The sequence below is a fragment of the Arvicola amphibius genome, chromosome 1 (assembly GCF_903992535.2).
Source record: "Arvicola amphibius chromosome 1, mArvAmp1.2, whole genome shotgun sequence".
NCBI classification, from domain to species: domain Eukaryota; kingdom Metazoa; phylum Chordata; class Mammalia; order Rodentia; family Cricetidae; genus Arvicola; species Arvicola amphibius.
Window position 1 is genome coordinate 104,196,210 of NC_052047.1, and position 20,755 is coordinate 104,216,964.

At 39.4% G+C, this 20,755-nt stretch overlaps 2 protein-coding genes across 6 annotated transcripts in view; one reads left to right on the plus strand and one right to left on the minus strand.

Annotated features, from left to right (window-relative positions):
* The window catches only part of Nup98 (nucleoporin 98 and 96 precursor), a 92,966-nt gene that overhangs the window by 30,205 nt on the left and 42,006 nt on the right, over positions 1–20,755 (minus strand). For all 5 annotated transcript variants that reach the window (XM_038325377.2, XM_038325222.2, XM_038325313.2 and 2 more), the window contains 8 exons: positions 16,344–16,477; positions 13,876–14,063; positions 9,620–9,736; positions 5,584–5,882; positions 4,332–4,445; positions 3,498–3,636; positions 2,496–2,673; positions 735–899 (listed from right to left, as the gene is read on the minus strand). In XM_038325377.2, coding sequence (XP_038181305.1) covers positions 735–899; positions 2,496–2,673; positions 3,498–3,636; positions 4,332–4,445; positions 5,584–5,882; positions 9,620–9,736; positions 13,876–14,063; positions 16,344–16,477 — 1,334 coding nt within the window. The remainder of the gene's footprint in view (positions 1–734; positions 900–2,495; positions 2,674–3,497; positions 3,637–4,331; positions 4,446–5,583; positions 5,883–9,619; positions 9,737–13,875; positions 14,064–16,343; positions 16,478–20,755) is intronic.
* On the plus strand, positions 18,508–19,194 carry LOC119811509 (neuromodulin). Its single transcript, XM_038325461.1, has one exon. The coding sequence runs from the start codon at positions 18,508–18,510 to the stop codon at positions 19,192–19,194; it is 687 nt and encodes a 228-aa protein (XP_038181389.1).

Genomic DNA, 20,755 nt, shown 5'->3' on the forward strand with positions numbered 1-20,755 from the left:
GAGGTAGAGGGTGTTTTACAAAGTCTCATAAATAACTCTTCTTAGAGGGAGTGTGTCAGTAAGTTAAAAATATTTCTATAACTTGATTGCATATAAACGACATCCAAATTAAAGTAAATCTCTTTACCAGTAGGCATTCAATTAATTTACAAACCTTTCCCTTTAAAGGACAAAAGGTTGATATTGATTTAACAACAGTGAAAAAGTATATGATACAAATATTTGTAATAAACAATGCAGTCCTTATTTTCTACACACTAAATAATTTAATGGTTTTTAAAAGTATCTATTTTTATAATTATTAAAATACAGTGTCATGAGTTTGAAATATAAGCAAACTTGAGAAAATGGAATCAAAAACTCTTATAGAAAGCTAATCTTTTAAAAAGCAATGGATCAAGATTTAAAAAGTAAAGATCAAGATCAGACTGCATATCACAAAATCAATAAAAGTAGGATTTACTTTGCATCAACCGTACACAGCAAAATTCTATCTCAAGTTGACCACTGATCAAAAATTACAAGTCCAGATGAGAAAAATTGAGAATTACAATCTGTAGAAGAATGATCCAAACAGCAAGAGAATTCTTTAACTGTTGAGTAAATACTAGCATCCTGTACCACCTCAGCCTCCCTTGGACGTATCAGGTCCCAGGACTGTGTAGCTGAAAAGCTGCGGGACTGCTTTGACGTCTTTATCACCGTTCCATTTACATTCACTGTCCTTTCTCTACCTGAGGTGTAGGTGCGGGTTTGCCATTAAGAGTCATCTGGAAAGGAGCTGCCTGGCTTGCAGGGGGCAAAGGGGCAGTCTTCAACTTCTTTGAAGTGGTTTTGGGTGGGTGTTCTTCTTCTTCTTCATCAGAATCCTGAAGGCCATATTTAGAAAAATGGGAGACCTAGAAAGAAAAGAAACGCAGCAAAGTCAACTTTTAATAATATTCTTTTTTTAATAATATCTACCTTTGAAAAAAGACAAAGGGGAGAGATATTAAAATAGTTAAAGAAGGAGCTGGACAGATAGCTCAGCAATTCAAAAGTAGTGGCTGGTCTTCCAGAGGACTGTAAAATTCTAACTCCAGGAGACCCAATACCCAGTTCTGGCTTCCAAAGGTACAGAGCACAGAAATAAATATAAATAAATGAATAAACAAATTTTAAATGATTAAGGTAAAATAAAATGCTAATGGCAGCATGTTTTCTATGATTTTGACAGCTTTCAGTGCACATAATAGTTGCTCAAAATTAAATTAATATATGCTATGAATATACAATGAATCAGGCATGCTGGTGCACATCTTTAGTCCCAGCACTAGGGAGGCAGAGGCAGGTGAATCTACTTGATATCCAAGGCCAGCTAGGTCTACCAAGCAAGTTCCAGGACAGCCAGAACTAAACAGTGAAACCCTGACTTGAAAAACCAAAACCAACCAATAAACAAGAGTTAAAATGCAATCATCCATGAATCCTGATACATTCTACCTAACCGTTCTCTACCTACAACAGCCTTCAACCAACTAAATCCCCCAACCAGCCTAGAAGAAGAAACTATTGGGTAAGACTATACAGAACAAGTAGCAGCCAAACTCTACTTTCAAAAGTGTTTAGAAGTAAAAATTACAAGACTGGAGGTAAAGATACCTGCTGAAATATCTGATTTCGATTCCCAAGACCCCAGTACAGAGAACCCACTCCCAAAGGCTGTCTTCTGACATGTGCTTGTACACTCAGACATTTTCTGTTCCCACACATTTGCACACATATATAAACAAGAACTTCAAAGGGGGGAAAGCTGCATCTATTAGAGCTAGAGAGATGTGTAAAGTGTTCACCATGTAGTAATGGGTACCTGAGTTTAGCAGATTCTCCCTATCCCAACAAAAAGAAGCTAGCATGGCCACCATAACCACAATCTCAGCACTGCAGAGGCACAGGCACTTGGGTCCTTGGAGTTTAGCTGGCCAGTCAGTCTTCCTGGACCAGAGAGCTTCAGGTTCAGCAAGAGACTCTCTTTCAAACAGTAAGATTAGTTGGTTGTCGTGGTATATGCCTTCGTTCGTTCGTTCATTCATTCAGATGGTTTGAGATAGGGTTTCTCTGTGTAGCTTTGGAGTCTGTACTACCAGGGTGGTCTCGAACTCACAGAGATCCACCTGCCTCTGCTACCCAAGTGCTGGGATTAGAGGCATGCACCAACCACTGCCCAGCTGTGTACGCCTTCAGCCTTTAATCCCAGCATTAAGATAGCAGCATACAGATCTCCACGAGTTCAAGGACAGCTTCTACAAACCAAGTTGCAGGTCAGTCAGGGCTACACAGTGAGACCCTATCTCACAATTAAAATGATAGGTAAAGAGTTACAGAGGAAGAGGCCTGATATTGATGATACATACACCCACCAACGTTTTTGGAAGACCTACTTTACCAAAAGACAAAGATTTCTGATGAATTCATTTTGTGATGCCAAAAGTAGAAACTGGGTGAAGAAACTATACCTTAAACACCCAAGAACCAGTTTCAGGCCGGTACTCCTTGAATTGGGCTCCCTGCTTCCTTGAGACTGCTTCCAATCTCCCCTCATAATTGATATCAGCAAGTCGATCTGGGCTCTTTATTAAACACCGGGATGTTTTATCTGTTGGCCAAACTCCATCCAATGTAACTTCAGCCTTCCTGCGAAGTATAAACAGGCAAAACAGAAATGATTTATACTTAAAAAAGGAAGTGTAACCACTACGGAAGCCTGAGTCTTTCTCTAAAATTTTAATAATAGAACTACAATATGACCCAGCTATACCACTCCTGGCTATATACCTGAAGAACCTTAGGCATACAATGCCTGAGATGTGGTACCAACTTAGGTATCTGATGCATGGAGAAAGAAGTGGTATATACACAAAACAAATTTTTTTTCCCCTCAAAGAAGAAAGAAATCATGGTATTTGTAGGAAAATAGAGATCATTACATTATCCAAAGTAAGCCAAACTCAAATACTGAATGCTTTCTCTCATGTGTAGAATACAGATTTAATACATGCATGCAGTGTGCAGGACATGAAAGTAGAAAGAAGATGACAAAAGCAGAGGAAAGGGACTTTTGAGTACAAGCCCATACAGGGTTGTAGCGTTAAGACGCCATCTAACCTCCACTACACCTCAAGCAATATATGGCAAGAAAATGCATTTAAAAAACAACAACAAATTTTAAAAATATCACACTAAAATAGGTAAGTATGCCAGCAGCAGAACAAGAGTAATACAGAAAACACACACACTCATTTTATGTGGTTGGTGCTCACTTGGTCAGTAAAATTAAACAAAAGCAAAAGAAAATTGCCAGTGTTGAAAGTTCCTGAAAGTAGCACCCGGACATGTTACTATTAAGGAAAAGATGCGAATCCTAAAGTCACAGTATATCATTATCACTTAAACATTCAAATGAAAGTATAGAAAAAAAATCCAATTTAGTTATTTTCTATATGTAAATAAACTCATACCTATTTAGCCCTTCACCCACAGGGGGCTTTTGGTTATCATCTACATAGACAATAACTTCTTTCCTTCGGATATGCACAATATCATCCAAATTTAGATTTGTCAAATTTACATCTCCTTCAAAATAGATGGAGCCATATCCTAAAATTCAGAGCGAATAGTTAAAAAAGATCCTATATAAAGGAGCAAAAACCTCTTTTAATCTGTAATGATTAGCAAGGAAGAATATGCAACCTGTAGTATCAATATTTTAAGCCTTCTAAAAATTCATCAAGTGGCTACCTGCCTCCTAAACATGGCAAGGATGGGAAAAGAGGAATGGCATTATATTATTATCAGATACAACACCTCCAGTTTACATTTTTGCATTCTCAAATCTTCCCAAGTATCTGCAGTGCTGCTTTATGAACAACTTGGTTCCTAATCTGCCAAATGAAAATCTTGAGCCCTTTTAAAATACAGTATCATGGCTGGGTGGAATCCAGCACTCCAGAGGCAGATTTGGTCATACAACATCACAAAGTAAATTTATTCAAGGAAAATTACTGCAATAATTTTATAATATGAAACAGAACCAAAGTATTAAACTTGGTATACCTTGAAGTTTCTTTAATTGTAAAGAATTATAACAAGACAAATAATTACAAGACCCAAACAGGTATGTTTAAATCCCCAAATGCTACATGGTTCTAGTCCTCCTTGCTTTGTGACTTGTCAGTGTTTCTATTTCAAGGAGGAGCCAATATAGGAAAGAGACCCTAAAATCAAGTGCTGCCCTTACTTAGAAAATCAAGATGCAATCTGAATTATATTCTCACACCTAAACTCACACATACCTTTACGACCAATGGTGAAATCTGAAACAATGCATTCTCCCTTTTCATTCGTAATTTTAGCAAGGTCATCCATAGATGGAATAGTATAGTAACCAACTTTTGTGAGAACAATACCTGCAACCAAAAGTCAGAAAGTACTGTGATTATCCTGGGGAGAACAGTACTTAATAATATTCATTTTACTTTCATATAAAACTTTTCTATAGAAAAGCTAGGCAATGGTCGTGCATACCTTTAATCCCAACACTCAGGAGGTAAAGGCAGGTGGATGTCTGAGTAAGATCAACCTGTTCTACAAAGAGAAACCATGTACAAAAAAAAACCAAACAAACAAACAAAAAAAAAAAAAACAAAAAAACCCCAAATCCAAAACAAACAAAATCTACAGAGGGTTTTTTTGTTGTTGTTGTTTTGTTTTTTAATTTTTCTTGAGACAAGGTCTAATGCATCACAGTCTGGCCGTGAACTGACTATGAGACTATGAAGCTGAGATTGTGAATCTGAGTCTCCTGCCTCCGCATACTGAGTGTAGAACTTAGGATGTAGATACAGAAAAATCGAGGAGAGTTTTGAAAAAGAGAGCGCAAACCTCCAATTCCAATGTCCCATGAAAGAAAAATTAAAAACATTTAAAATGTGAAGTCTACTTAATGTTTCTATGAAACATTCCTGGCTGCCCTACAACTAACTCCCTCTGTAGAACAGGCTTGTCTCAAACCACAGAGATCTGCCTGCCTCTGCCTCCCCTGTGCTTTCAATTAAAGGCTTTTGTCACCACCACCTGGCTCCTGACCAATTCTTTTCTTCTTCTGCTATATTAATTTATTCATTCTTATTTTATGTACATTGGTGTTTTTCATGCATGTATGTCTGAGTGAGGATGTCAGATCATGGAATTACAGATAGTTGTGACCCACCATGTGGGTGTTGGGAATTAACTTGGGGCCTCTGAAAGAGCAGTCAGTGCTCTTAACTGTTAAGCTTCTCTTAACAGTTCCTTAAGCTAAAATTTATAAATTTTATATTTACTATAGAGCCCTCTTTTAATGGGAAAATTCTATAGTGTGGTAGGTAGTCAACAGACCATACCACAGTGAGGTCTTACTAATAAACAATACACTTGAATTTACAAGTTACGTAGACAGGACAATCACTTTGGCTGTAAAAAGTGGGCTCTTCTGATAACATCATTAATTATAAAGACAACAAGTTTAAACTATTTCAAAGGTATAAAACATTTGGTAAAACTGACCTGCTGGATGTATATGGTAAGCATTATTTTCTATTTCTTCTCGGTCATCTTGCAATGACTCATCATGGAAAGACGTTTCCTCACTGCTTCCTTCGAGTCCATTGCGCAAAGCAGCACGCATATTCAACGCAACAATGGTATCATCCACACTGCTGCTGCTGTTATTTTTGTTTCCAGAACTCTCTGGGGTTTGAGGAATGGGTTTGGCAATAGGATTAGTGTAAAAACGTGATACAAGAGAATCATCATCTCCATCCTGCTGATGGTTCTCATCAACAGGTTTACTCAGGAAGCTAAATCTGAAAAGAGAAAAAATATTAATACTTTAGCCCTAGCGACAGTAACGACAATGACAGATTAATCTTTATTAAGTATATGACACTATTCTGGATAATTCAATAAAATTAATCCTTAATAGTAACTATTGTCTCTAACTTATAAAAAAGAAAATTGAGGCAAGTAACAATAATAGTAATAACCTTGCATAATATCACAAAGATGTGAGTACTAACTAGAGGTGAAGAGAAAAAGTAGGGCTGGAGAGATGACTAAGTAGTTAAGAGCATGTACCATTTTTGTAAAGGATCAAGGTTCAATTCCCAGCACACGCATGGTGGATCACAACTGTTTGTAACTACAGTTCTAGGGGATATGGTACCCTCTCCTGATCCACTCAGCTACCGGCACACAAGTGGTACACAGACATACAAGCAGTCAAAACACCCATGCACATAAAATAAAATAACACGGCTTTAATCCCAGCACTCGGGAGGCAGAGGCAGGCAGATCTCTGTGATTGTGAGTTCGAGGCCAGCCTGGTCTACAAGAGCTAGTTCCAGGACAGTTAGGGCAACATAGAGAAACCATGTTTAGGAAAAACAAAACAAAACAAACAAAAACGTAAGAAAATTTAGCTCTAGATTTAACTGCTCATTTTCAAAAGAATGAATCTGTGTTCGTGGGGTGAATTTAGGTCATCAGGCTTGATGACAAAAGTTTTTACACCTTGAGTCAGTCATCCCATCAGCCCGTCAAATCTTTGACTAAAACAAACACAAAAAGTATTTGCTACTATGTAGAAATAAAGGATTAGTGGTTAATATCAAGATAAAAGAGTGAGAAATTTTAACTGGTTGGAATGATGACTCAGCTTTTAGAAGCACTTGCTGCTGCTGTTACAGAGAGGCCCAGGGTTTGGTTCCCAGTACTCACAAGGAAGCTATCAACAGCTGTAACTCAGTTCCAATGGATCCCAAATGACACCCTCTATGGCCTTTCCAAACACTACATGTATACAATGAATGTATATATTTGTAGGCAAAAGATTCCTACACAAAAATTTAAAAATCTCAAAATTGAATTTAAACTTTAATATTACAAGCACAAGGTTTGGAAATATTTTAATGATGAAATTATAATTTAAAAAAGCCCACTATTTTGAATAAAAGAATACCAAATAACCTCTATATGTTCACTAATGGAGAACTAATTAAATTATCTTATATTCATCACAATGACCAAACCATTAAGAATTAGGATGTATGCTGGGCATGGTGGAGCACATTAAAATCCCAATACTTGGGGAGGCAGACGTCTGTGAGTTCAAGGTCTGCCTGATTTACAGAGGGCGTTTTAGGACAACCACGGATACACAGAATAACCCTGCCTGGGGGGGGGGGGGTGAGGGGGCATTTTTGAGGGTAGGACTGGCAAGGTGGCACAGAGGGTGAAACGTAGACTAAAAGACCCAAGTTTAATCTCTGGGACCCACATGGTGGAAAGAGAGAATCAACTGTTGTGAAATATAACTGTATAAAGGTATACTACACATTTGTTTCTCCTGCTTTTGTTAACAATGCAAAGACTTGTTACACTAGTTTGACTAAATAAAATTAACCTGGGGTCATGAGGCTGAGTCAGCAACTAGTTGACAAGAAGTGGTTGGAAGGAAATAAGCCTAGCGAGGGTTCTTAACTGGGGGCTGAGCATTAATATGGCCCCTCTTTCAGGAGATGCACAAGCAAGTTAGCTACTTGTTATTCAGCCTCTCTGAGCTAGCAGGATTTCAAGTCTACCTTTGTACCCAGAGTTCTGTAGGACAGAGATTAAGATAAAGTTTCCTTTAGTGGCCTTGGTAGAGCCAGTGCCTGAAGGAACAGATTTCCCACCTGGTAGCTTCCCAGTTGCAATTGTAGGTTGGGACAGCAGTTGCTTAAGGTTTAGTCACTGTACTGAATGCAAAACAAAAACTAACTCTACTCCTGGAATTGTAAATGCATACCACCACACTGGCTATTTCACTCAGTCATTCTGTTTGTATAGTTAAGACAGGGTCTCTCTACATAGCTGTGGCAATCCTGAAACTCCCTATGTTCACCAGGATGTCCTCAAACTCAGAGATCCACTTGCCTCCGCCTCCAAGTGCTAGGATAAAGGTGTGCATCACTATGCTCAGCCATTTTTTTTTTTTAAATTTAAAGATTCACTTATATGGGCTGGAGAGATGGCTCAAGGGTTAGTTAAGAGCATTGCCTGCTCTTCCAAAGGTCCTGAGTTCAATTCGCAGCAACCACATGGTGGCTCACAACCATCTATAATGAGGTTTGGTGCCCACTTCTGGCCTGCAGACATACACACAGAATATTGTATACATAATAATTAAATTAATTAATATTAAAAAAGATGCACTGACACAATGTTTGAGTACTTTGTCTGCATGTATCGGGAGCTACTGAGTACCTGCCTCAGCACTCTCTCAGGGTTCAGAACAGGACTTCTATGACAAGTGAAGACTGGCTTGGGAATGGGAGCTGAGGGGAAGAACGAACTGACTGACTTAGGCACGATTTTTCTGCAAGTTTCTTTATGCCTTAGGGGAAGATGACCGAGCATAAGGGCACATAAGGCATAAGGGCAAAGCATCAAGCATAAGGGTAAGGGCATAAGCAAGGCTAAGGGCGAGGCCATCAGAAAAGGCATAAAGGGTAAGGAAAAAGGGGTGATCTCCACAGAGCTTTCAGTTTATATGGACAGACAGACAAGCCAGCAATCCCGGGCGTAGGTGGTAACAATGGTATCAAGCATGCATTTCACAGAGTCACAAGAAACCAGTGAATGTGGCAATGAGGCAACTTACGCCTCAGAGTGGGTGTGGCTGTGAAGTTCCCAAGTAGCTGGGAACACAACCTTGACCTAACCTAACCCTAACCCTAGCATCTAGCTGGCTGAGTTAAAAGGCATCTCTTTTGGGGACCCTGCTTTTGACTCCAGCAAGGTGCCCAAGCGAGAATTTCTCTCTGAAGGTAATTTTAGCGACTCAGGCCTTTTTCCTGTATAAACAGTTAATTTCCAGGGCTATGACATTTTAGTTGAAACCAAGGAAAAGGGTAAATACAGAATATTAGTAGCCTGTTAAGTCAGACCAGAAGACCAGTAGATCACCTTTCTGAGTCTGCAATTAGACATATTACTTCCTGTGTGTGTGCCTCGCAGAGCTCCAATAATTTTACGATTTAAAGTATTCAAGAAGTAGCCAGGTGGTAGCAGCGCACACTCTTAATCCCAGCACTCAGGAGGCAGAAACAGGAGGATCTCAGTGAGTTCGAGGCCAGCCTGGTCTACAAAGCGAGTTCTAGGACAGACAGGACTATCACACAGAGAAACCTTGTCTCGAAAAACAAAACAACAAGAAAAAGTACTCAAGAAGTAATAACATGGGCTGGAGAGATGGCTCAGTGGTTAAGAGCTTGGGCTGTTCTTCCAGAGGTTCAACTCCCAGCAACCACATGGTGGCTCATAACCATCTGTAATGGGATCTGTTGCCCTCTTCTGGCGTGCAGGCTAACATGGAGGCAGAATGTTGCATACTAAATAAATAAATGAATAAATCTTAAAAATAAGAAGCAATAACATAACATTTAGGTGCCCCTGAACTACATATTACTTCTATTTTATCATTCATCAATCTTTATAAAATAGAATATTTGAAAACAAAACAACTTTTAGGAGGAATATTTACGAACAGAATTCAGCTTACCTCTCTCCATTTTCTGGATACTCAGATGGTGAAGCTAGGTCTTCTGAATCATGATTAACAGGAGAAAAGAGATTGCTATTGTTAAGATTTTTCAAAACCAACTTCTTGATGCTCTTCCTAAAAGTAGAGACCAAAAGAAATAGAAATAAATGTACACATGTGTACAAAACGTTGTTTTAAAACCTGGAGCACTCTTGTGTACGCAAAACTCTCCTAATAAGTTGCACATATAAGTTTTTTTAAGACAAGGTTTCTCTGTGTAACAGTATTGGCTCTCCTGGAACTCGATCTGTAGACCAAGCTAGCCTTGAACTCACAGAAATCTGACTGCCTCTGCCTCCCAAGTGCTAGGATTAAAGGCATGTGCCACCACCGCTGGGCTGCATATATAATTTTTTTTAGTTGTGTAATCACATCATACAGTCTCAGATATATTGTACTTATATTGAACAATAAAGCTGAGAAGATCCTTAAAGTTGAGTATATGGCACACACTTTTAATCCCAGTACTCAAGAGGCAAGCTTGGTCTACATATTGAGTTCTATGTATGTATGTATGTATGTATGTATGTACACACACATTCTATCCATCCCAACAGGAAGCTCACAACCATATATAATTGCCTGGAATTATAAGGACTCCTTACCTTTTCTGGATTCTGAGATCACTTGCACTCAAGTACATATAACACAAACACACACTTTTAAATATAATAAAAATCCAAATATTTTTAAAAGATTAAGTATAAGCCCAAAAGTAAGGCAGCAAACAGCATTCCCCCAAGGGTTCTAAGTCAAGTGCCCACCTTGGATTTCTGCCCTGACTTCCCTCAATTATGGGAGTATAAACTAGCCATGTAAACCAAGTAAACCCCTTCCTTGCCTAAGGTACTTTTGGTCAGCATCGTACCACAGCAACAGGACGGAAAGAACAGTAACTAGCCATGTAAACCAAGTAAACCCCTTCCTTGCCTAAGGTACTTTTGGTCAGCATCGTTCCACAGCAACAGGACGGAAAGAACAGTATAAAGGCTCTTTTTTAAATATTTATTTATTTATTATGTATACAATATTCTGTTTGTGTGTATGCCTGCAGGCCAGGAGAGGGCACCAGACCTCATTACAGATGGTTGTGAGCCACCATGTGGTTGCCGGGAATTGAACTCAGGACCTTTGGAAGAGCAGACAATGCTCTTAACCACTGAGCCATCTCTCCAGCCCTGAAATTGATCCAGTCTTTTTTTAAAATTATTTATTTATTTATTATGTATACAATATTCTGTTTGTGTGTATGCCTGCAGGCCAGAAGAGGGCACCAGACCTCTCGTTACAGATGGTTGTGAGCCACCATGTGGTTGCCAGGAATTGAACTTGGGACCTTTGGAAGAGCAGGCAATGCTCTTAACCACTGAGCCATCTCTCCAGCCCTAAAGGCTCTTTTAACTACACACAAGTATATTATCCTTGCCTTCAAAATAAATCACTCGCAATATAACAAATAAAACACATTTTATATTTTGGGCTAAAACAATTTCCCTAATAGGGATGTGTGCATGAAGAAGGCAGTTAGGTCTTGGATGTCCTGTGTTACCACTTTCCACCTTATTTTGTTGAGACAGTGTCTTTTACTTATCTGGTAGATAAGCAGACAGATAAAAAAAATAACAGCAGGGCTGGAGAGATTGCTCAGAGATTAAGAGAACTGACTGCTGTTCCAGAGGTCCTGAGTTCAATTCCCAGCAACCACATGATGGCTCACACCCATCTATAATGAGATCTGGCCGGGCGGTGGTGGTGCACGCCTTTAATCCCAGCACTCGGGAGGCAGAGGCAGGCGGATCTCTGTGAGTTCGAGGCCAGCCTGGTCTACAAGAGCTGGTTCCAGGACAGGCTCTAGAAACTACAGGGAAACCCTGTCTCAAAAAAACAAAAAACAAAAACAAATATATATATATATATATATATAAAATGAGATCTGGTGCACAGAGCACTATATACATAATAAATAAATTTAAAAAAAATAGCCGGGCGGCAGTGGCGCACGCCTTTAATCCCAGCACTCTGGAAACCCTGTCTCAAAAAAAAAAAAAAAAAAAAAAAACACACACACACACAAAAAAAAAAAAAACAGCAAATCACCTGTCTCTACCACTACCACTACAAGGTACAGATTTTAGACAAGTATGTGATCTTCTATGAATGGCTTCTTATGTGGGTGCTGGGGCTTTGAGTTCAGATCCTCATTCTTGTATAGCAAATGGTCTTCCCAGTGAACCATCTCCCCAGTTCTCGACCCATACATATGTAAAGATTTTGGCCAGGCGGTGGTGGTACCTTTAATCCCAGCACTCAGGAGGCAGAAGCAAGTAGATCTCTGTGAATTTGAGGACAACATGGTCTACTACAGAGCAAGTTCCAGGACAGCAAAAGCTACACTTAAGAAACCTTGTCTCATAAACAAAACAAAACAAAACAAAACCAGAAAACAAACAAACAAACAAAAAACCACCACCACCACCAACAAAAATTTAGCTTTATTTAGTTTATGTGTATGATGTTTCGGCTGCACCATGTGTGTGCCTGGTGTTCAAAGAAGGCCAGAAGAATATTTTGGACCCTCTGGAACTAAAACAAAGGATGTTTGTGAGACACTATGAGGATGATAAGAATTGAATTCAGGTCCCCTACAAATGCAAGAGCAAGAGCAACAAGTGCACTAAACCACTGAACCACTCTATAGGCTCGACCCCTGTGCTCCTTTATATAAGAGTTATTCCTTTGGGGAGGGGGGGGAGAAGATGGCTGTGGGAAGGGACTCAAGTTTCTCTGTGCAGCCCTGGCCTGGCTGTTTTGTAAATCATTCAAACTCAGAGATCAGCATGCTTCTGTCTGTGGAATACTGGGAGTAAAGTATGCGCCACCACTGCCTGGCCTCCCCCCTGCCATGGTTTTTCTGTGTTGCCCTGGCTGTCTTAGGAACTTATTCTGTAGACCAGGCTGGCCTTGGAACACAGGTATCTACCTGTTTCTGCCTCCTGGGTGCTGGAAATAAAGGTGTACGCCCCCATACTCAGCTTTTCCTAACACACTTTTTTTTTTTTTTTTGAGACAGGGTTTCTCTGTAGCTTTGGAGCCTGTCCTGGAACTAGCTCTTGTAGAGCAGGCTGGCCTCGAACTCACAAAGATCCGCCTGCCTTTGCCTCCCAGGTGCTGGGATTAAAGGTGTGTGCCAACACCGCCCGACTTGTTTTTTGAAACAGGGTTTCTCTGTGTAGTTTGGAGCCTGTCCTAGAACTCACTCTGTAGACCAGGCTGCCCTGGAACTAACAGCCTGCCCCTGTCTCACAAATGCTGAGATTAAAGACGTTCACCACTACTGCCTGGCTCCTAACTCACATTTAAGAAAAGGAGCTATAATAAACTTAACATTTGCTGTGGCGCACGCCTTTAATCCTGCAGAGGCAGGTCCTTCTCTGAGTTCCAGGCCAGTCTGATATATTGAGTGAATTTCAGGACAGCCAAGTTACACAGAGAAATCCTGTCTCAAAAATCAAACTTGGTATCATTCATAAACAAAGAATTGTAAGTAACGAATTAAACACAAAACCCACCCTTTTCTGATTAAAAAAAGCTACTACCTTTTTCAAAAATGCGCGCGTGTGTGTGTATGTGTGTGTGTGCGTGCCTGTGTCTATCCAGAATAAACGACTCAAAAATAAGATAAAAGACTCAGAAATGAAATGCCCTGTCTCCTGATGCCAATATCTGCTGTGTAATTTTCTTCAGGCCCTTTCTCATCTCAACACTCTAATCTAAGGCATTATTGATGTGGATTTTTCCTATGCTTAGAAATAGCACTTCGATATTCCTTTCCTATCTAATTACTTTCTAATTATTCACTATTAGTTCTATATTTATAAACAATACCTATGTGGCAAATCAGAAGAGAAATACAGATTCTTCTTAACCCAATCTTTAATATTTTTTAAAGGAAATCTTTATTATACTGTTAGGAATCCAAAGAGGGCCTTATACATGCTAGGCAAGTGCTCAACCATTGATTAATCTCTAGGTCTTGACTATTTGAGTAGTAAATACAAAGGTAATAATTTTGCAAAAAAATAGAAAATAAAAAATAACATGTAAAATTAGAATCACATTCATCAAAATAATTTATCTGAATGATTTTACCTTAGAACAATTAAAATAGGTTTTATTGCTTAAATACCTATATTTCTTAACAAAAATAAACTTACTTGGGCATGAATGCTCCATTGGCTAAGGATGGTTCATCATCATCCAGTCCATCAAAGAGATGTGATTTGGCTGTACCAGTTGTTTGCAAAGCCTTTGGTCTGACTCTGGTGGCAGGGCGAGGTGTAAGTTTATAATGAGTAGGTGTGGTAAGAGCCTTCTGAGCTGCTGGATTGGTTGGTTTCAGCCTCTGAAAAAAAAAAAAGAAAAGCATCAAGGAAGCTTGATATGGTAGTTTACATCTGTGACCCCAGCAGTTGGGAGACCAAGGTCAGTCTGATTACAGAGAAGCCCAGACCTGCCAGGTCTATATAGCAAGGCATTGTTTCACTGTCTCAAAAAGAAGCATCAAGGAATATTATGGTTTACTTCAAATGTAAGGCAATGATTTGAAAATATGAAAACTAGCCCAGGCCTAGTGACTCACATCCTACTCATCTCCCGCCCCCCACATTGAGACAGGTCTCTCTATACAGTTTCTGCCTGTAACTTGCTACTTAGACCAGGATGGCCTTGAACTCTTTGCCTCCACAGTGTGAGGATTAGAGGTGTTTACCAAGTTTGGTTTTCACACCTAATCCCAGCATTTAGGAGATAGAGTCAGGGGACAGCAAATTGAGGCTAGACTAGGTTAACCAAATTTCAAACCTCATCTTTTGTTGAAGTATCAGCTCTCTTAGCCAAGGACACTAACACCTAATATCATGATCTGGGCTGGTGAGATACTTAGTAGGTAAAAAATCCTAAATCTGATAATTAGAGTTTGGATCCAGGAACCCACAGCAGAAAAAAAGAAGGAACTCCTAAAAGTTATCCTTGGATACACAGGCACCACTGCAAATACACAAACACATATGCCACAAATGTGAACAGACATACCAAAGGCACACACAAATACACAAACACATATGCCACAAATGTGAACAGACACACCAAAGGCACACACAAATACACAAACACATATGCCACAAATGTGAACAGACATACCAAAGGCACACACAAAGATGTTCTCATGTCCTTTTGTAATTTACTGCCTTTGTTTAGAATATCTTAATTTCTATATTATACTTCAAGAGAAAAATATCACCTCCTCTTGAAAAGTCTCATCAAATTTACACAACTACCTATTTACCATTCTTTTTATCATATCTAAAAAGTTCTGCTTCTTTTTGAGAGAGGGTCTCACTGTGTAGCCCTGGCTAGCCTGAAGCTTACTTTCTGGCCTTCTGTGTGCTGCAACTGGTGTGTACCACCCACCACACAAGGCATATATTTGAAAACTTGTATCAATGCTCTCATAACATAAAAATTTGCCATTTAATGTGTATAGCTGTCCAAGTAAATTTCTGTTGCTAAAATACTCTGCCAAAAGCAACTTAAGGTAGACAGGTTTGTTTTATCTCACAATCCCAGATTCTAGTACACCTAGCTGGGAAGTCAAGGCGGAAACTTGAATCAGCTGATCACCACATATTCACAATCCAGAACAGAGAGGAATAAATTCATCTATGTCCAGTATTCTTAGACAGTTCAATGCTCTAAATTGAGGAATGACGCTGTCCACTTTTAGGCTGTGTCTTTCCTTATCAATTAAGACAATCAAGACAATTGCCTTGCTGATAAGTCTACAGGTTAAACTGATCTCTCACTGAGACTTGAATGACTCGAATGAGATTTTTGCAAGCTGACAAAACTAACGATTATAATCTGTTACCATTATCTAATTCTAGCATATTTATATCACTACAAAGATACTCTGTACATCCAAATTCTTCTTCATCCCGTGTCAACCAAAAAAACCCACTTTCTCAATGAATTGTGAATCTATCAATACAAATAAATCATAAAGGAACGTTCTGGCTTCTTTCATGGCATACTTTCAAGGTTTACCCATTTACTCTGCTCCTTTCAATGGATAGCAATATTTATTATATGACGTTTTATTATTCACTCACTTATCAAAAAACTGGTTCCTCTATTATTCCATCTACAATACTAAGCTACAGTAAACTTCTCAGAGGTCAAGCTCCCTTATAAGCTCATAAAGTTCCTTCTCTTGCTTTGCATCCTCAGCATTAAACATGATGCCTACCTTACCATACTTAGACATCAGGCTGTATTGATAACAAAATATTCATCTAATTACAACTTAGATTTACACAGTACCAAAGTACTAGGGAGATGGTTCAATCAGTAAAGTACTTGCCTTACAAGAATAATGACCTGAGTTTGATCTCTAAAAGTCATATTAGAAAAGCCTTCATTCATCCCAGCTCTAGAAAATTGGAAACAAAAGAACTCCAACATCAGAATCAACTGTTTATTCACTAAACCTTCACCTCTACTTCTCCCAAATGTGAAATGTCAAAATGCAATGCCAATATACTTGGAAATATCTGTTAACCGTGGTCCCTTTGACAGATAAAACTCATCTTTAGTCTCTCTTAAGAATAATAATTAAAAAAATTACCTCTTCTTTCTTCTTAGGATCCGACATAGGATTCCGGAAGAGAGGGGAGTCTCCAAAGGGTGAGTATGTTAGACTATTGAGGTGCTGCTGGAGAACAGCCTGCTGGGCAGCAGAAGCATTTGGATCTGTCAAAGCTATTTAAAAAGAAAAGGATGGGGGTGGGGAGTTAAGTTCAAGGATCCAACACATTAGTATCAGAGAACTCTTTAAAGAAATGAAATTTTTAAATGTTCAGACCCACTCAATGGTATTGAGAGCAAATTAAAAGCATAAAACCATGAATTAAATAAAAGTAAGCAAAAATATAAAAAGCCATTTATTTCTTAAGGAATATTACTTAAAAAATTCACTAACTAGTAATCAAATACATGTAAATTAAAATAGCCGATAAAGACTGCTTTGTACTTTTCTGCCAACAGCACACATTACAAAACAGTTATAGTTTTGATCTCTAGAACAAAGTTATGGCATATCCTTATAAAATCCAGCATTCTAGAGGCTAGGACACAAGAATCAGGAGTTCAAGTCTAGTCTAGATGACAAAGTTCTAGGCTGGCCAGCTAAGTTAATTTTCTCCCAAAGCTTAAGAATGAATATTTCCTACCAGGCAGTGGTGGAACATGTCTTTGATTTCAGCACTGGTGGGGGCAAAGGGAGGCGGATTTCTGTGAGTTCAAGACCAGCCTGGCCTACAGAGTTAGTTCTAGGACAGCCAAGGCTACACAGAGAAACCGTCTCAAAAAACCACAACAAGGGGCTGGAGAGATGGCTCAGAGGTTAAGAGCATTGCCTGCTCTTCCAAAGGTCCTGAGTTCAATTCCCAGCAACCACATGGTGGCTCACAACCATCTGTAATGAGGTCTGGTGCCCTCTTCTGGCCTGCACGCATACACACAGACAGAATATTGTATACATAATAAATAAATAAATAAATATTTAAAAAAACCACAACAAACAATAAATAAATAAATAAAACAAAAACCAAAATAGAACATTTCCCATCAGCCACAGAAAATTCAGAGAACAGACAAAAGCAACAACAGATTATATTCATAATGTACAAAAATGTCGTGTATAAAAACGGATAGTAAAACAGTGTAGTATACTTCTAATGATAAAGAATCTGATTTTCAAGAGAGTCATTCCAAACATACTTGTCCAAGATTAAATCACCAAACATCTGAGCAAAAATAACTTTTCCTCTTACAAAGATTTAGAAATAGACAAAAGCCAAAACACAGTAAGATATATCAACTTTTCATATCAAAACTCTACATTCTCATAATGGGGAAAATGAAATGCAGCAGCAACACCAGAATGGGGAGTTAGATTTTTTTTTTATTTTTAAATAATACCATAGTAGATCCGCCTTAGCCAAACAAATTGTTAAAACTGGATAAATCCAGCCAGGCTTGATGCTCAAACTTGTAAATCTATCAGGTGGAAGGCTTAAGGCATTGCTATGAGTTCAAGGCCACTTGGGATACAGAGAAAAAGACCCTGTCTAAAATATACATAAAGCTACGCAATGTTAAAAAAAAGTTAATTAAAATACTGTTGCTATTAAAGGAATAGTACAATATGCTCAAGAATTTGAGACCCAGAGGAGATAATAGTAAAACACCATATAGTAAACCATCTGAATTCAGAAAGTCACTAAAACAATTTAAAACTACAGACAAAAGTCAGCCATGGTGACACATGACTGTAATTCCTGCTACTTGGAAGGCTAAAGAAAACGAAGGGGTGAGTTCAAGCAGGCGGTTGTGGTGCATGCCTTTAATCCCTGCACTCAGGAGCAGAGGCAGAAGGATCTCTGAGCTTGGTCTACAAGCTACAGAGAAACCCTGTCTGCAAAAACCAAAAAAAGGAAAGGAAAAAAAAAAAAGAAAAAGAAAAGGGAAAAGGAAAAAAAGATCCTGTCACAAATGATAATTTTTAAAAAAGACTACATGTAAGCAAAAAAATATATACAAATTACTTCTCCATAAGAATAAAAAAACAAAGGGCTGGAGGGATAGAGCAGCAGTTAAGAGAACTGGCATTTTTTCCCCCAGAGAACCCGGGTTCAGTTTCCAGCACCCACACAGTGACTCAGAACCATAACCATGGAAGAGAGGAGGAAAGGAGAGGAGGCAGGAAGAAGGCCGGGGAAGATACCACCATGCTGTGCTGTATGAGAAGAACCAAACAGGTTGAAAAGAATGATGAGGACCAAAAGATTGAGCAAGATGGTGTCAAACCGGAAGATAAGGCTCATAAGGCTGCGACCAAAATTCAGGCTAGCTTCCGTGGACACATAACAAGGAAAAAGCTCAAAGGCGAGAAGAAGGGCGATGCACCAGCTGCCGAGGCCGAGGCAAACGAGAAGAAAGATGATGCCCCCGTTGCTGATGGTGTGGAGAAGAAGGAGGGAGACGGCCCTGCTGCTACCGATGCAGCCCCAGCCACCAGCCCCAAGGCTGACGAGCCCAGCAAGGCAGGAGATGCGCCTTCTGAGGAGAAGAAAGGTGAGGGGGATGTGGCTCCCACAGAGGAGAAGGCCGATTCAGCTGAGACAGAAAGTGCCGCTAAAGCTACCACTGATAACTCGCCCTCCTCCAAGGCCGAAGATGGCCCTGCCAAGGAGGAGCCTAAACAAGCCGACGTGCCTGCTGCTGTCACTGATGCTGCTGCCACCACTCCTGCTGCAGAGGATGCTGCCACCAAGGCGGCCCAGCCTCCAACGGAGACTGCAGAAAGCAGCCAAGCCGAGGAAGAGAAAGAAGCTGTAGATGAAGCCAAACCTAAGGAAAGTGCCCGACAGGATGAGGGTAAAGAAGACCCCGAGGCTGACCAAGAACATGCCTGAACTTTAAGAAATGGCTTTCCATGTTGCCCCCACCTGAGCCCTGTCTCTCCCACCCTTTCTCTGCTCCGCTCTGAAGTTTCCTCTCCTGTCCCGCTCACGAGTGTGAGCCTGTCCTCTCCTACCTACTAGCCCCCTCTCTCTGTGTGGCAAACATTTAAAAAAAGAAAAAAAGCAGGAAATATCCCAAGTCCAACAGTGTGGCTTAAACATTTCGTTTCTTGGTGTTGTTATGGCGAGGTTTTGGTAATGATGATGCAGTCGTCTTGGGAAATTCTTGCACTGTACCCCAGTTTTTTGATCTGGTGCGTGTGGCCCTGTGGGAGTCCACTTTCCTCTCTATTCTCTCTCTGTTCCAAGTGTGTGTGTGTGCAATGTTCCGTTCTGAGGAGTCCAAAATATTAAGTGAATTCAAAAACCACTTCTGTTTCCTCATTTTCGATGTGATGGAATGAACAAAAATGATTAAAAAATTCAAAAACCCGGTTTGTTTTAAAAAGTAAATAAAGCAAATGTGCCAATTAGCGTAAAAAAAAAAAAAAAAAAAAAAAAAAAAAAAAAAAGAACCATAACCATATGAAACTATGATAGGGCATCTGACGCTTTTATGGCTACTATGGGCAGGAGGTATACAGAAATGCATGCAAGCAAAACACCTATAGGCATATCAACAAACCCAAGCATATTTAGGAAAATGTTTTACATTTTAAATATGAAAACTTCTCTGTATCAACTCCCCCCATCAAAAAAGATACAGGGTCTGGAGAGAAGATTCGGCAGTTAAGAGCAGATATTGGTCTTCCAGAGAACCAGAGTTCAGTTCCTAGCACCCATAATAGGCAGTACACAAAGACCTGTAACTTCCGTTTCAGCAGATATGCCTCTTCTGGCCTACTTGAACATCCATACACACTTAGCATACACGGACACTAGCAGACAGACAGACACACAATTAAAGTAAAACGTCTTAAAATAAAAGGTGTGTATGGGGACATGGCTCACTTGCTACTCTTACAGAGGACCTGAGCTCAGTTCCCAGCATCCACTTGGTGACTTACAACCATCTATAAGTACAGTTCCAAGGAAACCAAGACCCTCTTCTAGACTCTACAGTCAGCAGGTTCACATATGGTATCCATGCAGCAAAACACTCATATACATAAAATAATCTAAACATTCTTTCTGAAGAAACAGATAAGAAAGCTGCCACGTGAGCAAAATTTAGTGAATAAATACTAGTGAAACTGTATTATATTTTGGTTATAAGAATTTGAAAACATATCAAAGAGTTAAATTATGACCAAATCATTAAAGGGGTGGAGAAAAAAAAAATCAAGCCTTTCTAATGACAGAAGAGACTAATTCTTTCTTTTTCTTTTTCTGTTTTGGTTTTGTTGTTGTTGTGACAGGATTTCTCTGTAGCTCTGGCTGACTTGGAACTTGTTCTTAGACCAGACTTAGCCTCTGCCTTCTGAGTACTGGGAAAAATAGTTCTAGCACATCAATTCTGCTTGGAGTTAGGAAATAAAAATGCAACATTTGGGTAAAATTTCTAAAGAGACAA

What these genes read in the sequence shown, in the direction of transcription:
- LOC119811509 (XM_038325461.1), top strand. Translation starts at nt 18,508, where the DNA reads ATGCTGTGCTGTATGAGAAGAACCAAACAGGTTGAAAAGAATGATGAG.